Source organism: Aplysia californica, unplaced genomic scaffold (assembly GCF_000002075.1).
Source record: "Aplysia californica isolate F4 #8 unplaced genomic scaffold, AplCal3.0 scaffold00087, whole genome shotgun sequence".
Classification (NCBI taxonomy): domain Eukaryota; kingdom Metazoa; phylum Mollusca; class Gastropoda; order Aplysiida; family Aplysiidae; genus Aplysia; species Aplysia californica.
In genome coordinates, this window is record NW_004797357.1 from 93,426 (window position 1) to 95,570 (window position 2,145).

General features: G+C 42.3%; 1 protein-coding gene across 1 annotated transcript in view; it reads left to right on the forward strand.

The window, feature by feature from the left end:
• LOC101863251 overlaps positions 1-2,145 on the forward strand; it is a gene marked incomplete at its 5' end in the record, with an annotated part of 62,352 nt that overhangs the window by 31,219 nt on the left and 28,988 nt on the right. Inside the window, 2 exon segments of the mRNA XM_013080460.2 lie at positions 297-453; positions 1,684-1,771. Of these exon segments, the coding sequence (XP_012935914.1) occupies positions 297-453; positions 1,684-1,771 (245 nt within the window).

The following is a 2,145-nucleotide window of genomic DNA, read 5'->3' on the forward strand; positions in this document are numbered from 1 at the left end:
CATCTATCCAGTATCTGCCAGTTCCCCCATCTATTTGTCCATCCATCCATCCATCCATCCATCTGCACATTCATCCATCCATTCATCCATCCATCCATCCTTCCATCCATCCATCTATTTACACATCCATCCATCCATCCATCCATCCATCTACACATTCATCCATCCATCCATCCATCCGTCCGTCCATCCATCTACACATTCATCCATCCATCCATCCATCCGTCCATCCATCCATCCATATACACATCCATCCATCCGTTCATCCATCTATCATTTTCTGTCTTTGCACCAAGGTCAGAGAAACCTAAGATAGGGGATGTCACCAAGAAGTATGCCCCTTTGCTCAAAATGTACTCGGAATATGTCAGTAATTTCCCCGTGGCAAGCAAACTGCTGAGAGATCTTTTGGGAAGGTGTCAAAAGTTTGCCAGGGCTGTCAAAGAAATTGAGGTAAGTTTCTGATTTGGGTCACAAGGCGGTGAAATCAGATGCGTATCATTTTAAAAAATATTTTAGTGCAGGATGTCTAAAAAAAAGAGGACCCACTTAAAGGGCAATAACTCAATCATCTTTGCACTAATTTCATCAAAACTTCAAGTGAACAAAATTCAACCATGAAGACATGAAGTCTTAAAATATGAAGTAAATCGATATAAGTGTTCAAGAAATATCAAGTTTTGAAAATTTCAACCAAAATTGGGTAAAACGCAAAATTTTACTTTTTTAAAAACGTTCTACTACAGGGGCATGATCGGCGCGTTCTGGTTCCCTGACAAGGATGGTAAAAACCATGACTGTCACATCCAATGGATATCTCACTGGGCTGAGAAAGTTTTTTAAAGTTTGAGGTCCCCCCCGGGGTAGTGCCTCTGACTGTAGTGTCTTTAGGCCATTCCCAAAGTGGGGACATTTCTCGTTCAAGCACAGTAGAATTGTAAATGGGCTGACTCATGTCACGCTCATAACTATGCCTGATCTACAACAGGGAACTGCTGCTTTTTCTTTCCTAGTGATTAAGCTACTGAACTCGTAATCGTGAGGTTGCGTGTTCGGGGGTTCGAGCCACATGCAGGCCCGACGTTGTGTCTTTGGGATAGGCACTTTTCATTAATTTTCCTCACTTCACCCAGGTGAAAATGGGTACCTGGCCATAGACAGCGAAAGATCTTGTCTGCATGTTAGTGTTTTAGCGCCTATAAATCGCTGCTTGCACTGTTTGCTTCCCAGGAAGTTGAGGTTGTTTCAAAAAGCTCTTGGGTCTACTGGGGTAATAGTAATAGAATAGATTGTGAAGTGCATAATATAGAGCTTGCTGTTGAGTAGGGATTTGTGCTATACAAATGTGAAGTAATCTGACAAAATGAGTTACTTCTCAGATATTAGACCGATGGAAAAAACATCAAATTTATAGGTTGAAGTTTTACAATTTATCAGTATGAAATGATAAAAGTTTAGAGTCTATAAATATGACCCTTGTGTTGAGTTTTGGCAGATATCTCCATTCACTGATTGCGAGAAGTAACTCATTGTGTTAGCACGCCTCCCAAATGCTATCTATTATTATCAATAAATTGTGAAGCGCACAGAGCTTGCTGTTGAGTAGGGATTTGCGCTATAGAAATGCTATCTATTATCTATTATTAGCCTAGAAAAGCTTAATTTGGAACTTTCTAATTTCAGAAACTTGAAAGGTGCAAGAAGCTGACGTTGTTAAACCATCTGCTTGAGCCTGTACAGCGCGTACCTCGATATAAGCTATTCTTAGAAAGTTTGTGTCTGTGTGTCTGTCTGTCTGTCTGTCTGTGTGTCTGTCTATCTTTCTGTGTGAGTCTCTCTCTCTGTCTTTGTCTCGGTCTCTGCCTCGGTCTCTCTCTCTTTCCCCTCTGTCTCTCTCTCTGTCTCTCTCTCCCCCCCACTCTCTCTCTCTCTCTCTCTCTCTCTCTCTCACACACACACACTCTCTCTTTCTCTCTATCTCTCACTCTCTCTCCCACGTCTCTCTATCTCCCTCCCCCCCTCGACCATCTGCTAGAGCCTGTGCAACGCATGCCTCAATTTAAGCCACTATTAGAAAGTCTGTACCTGTGTGTCTGTCTGTCTGTCTGTCTGTCTGCCTGTCTGTCTGTGTGAGTCTCTCTCTCT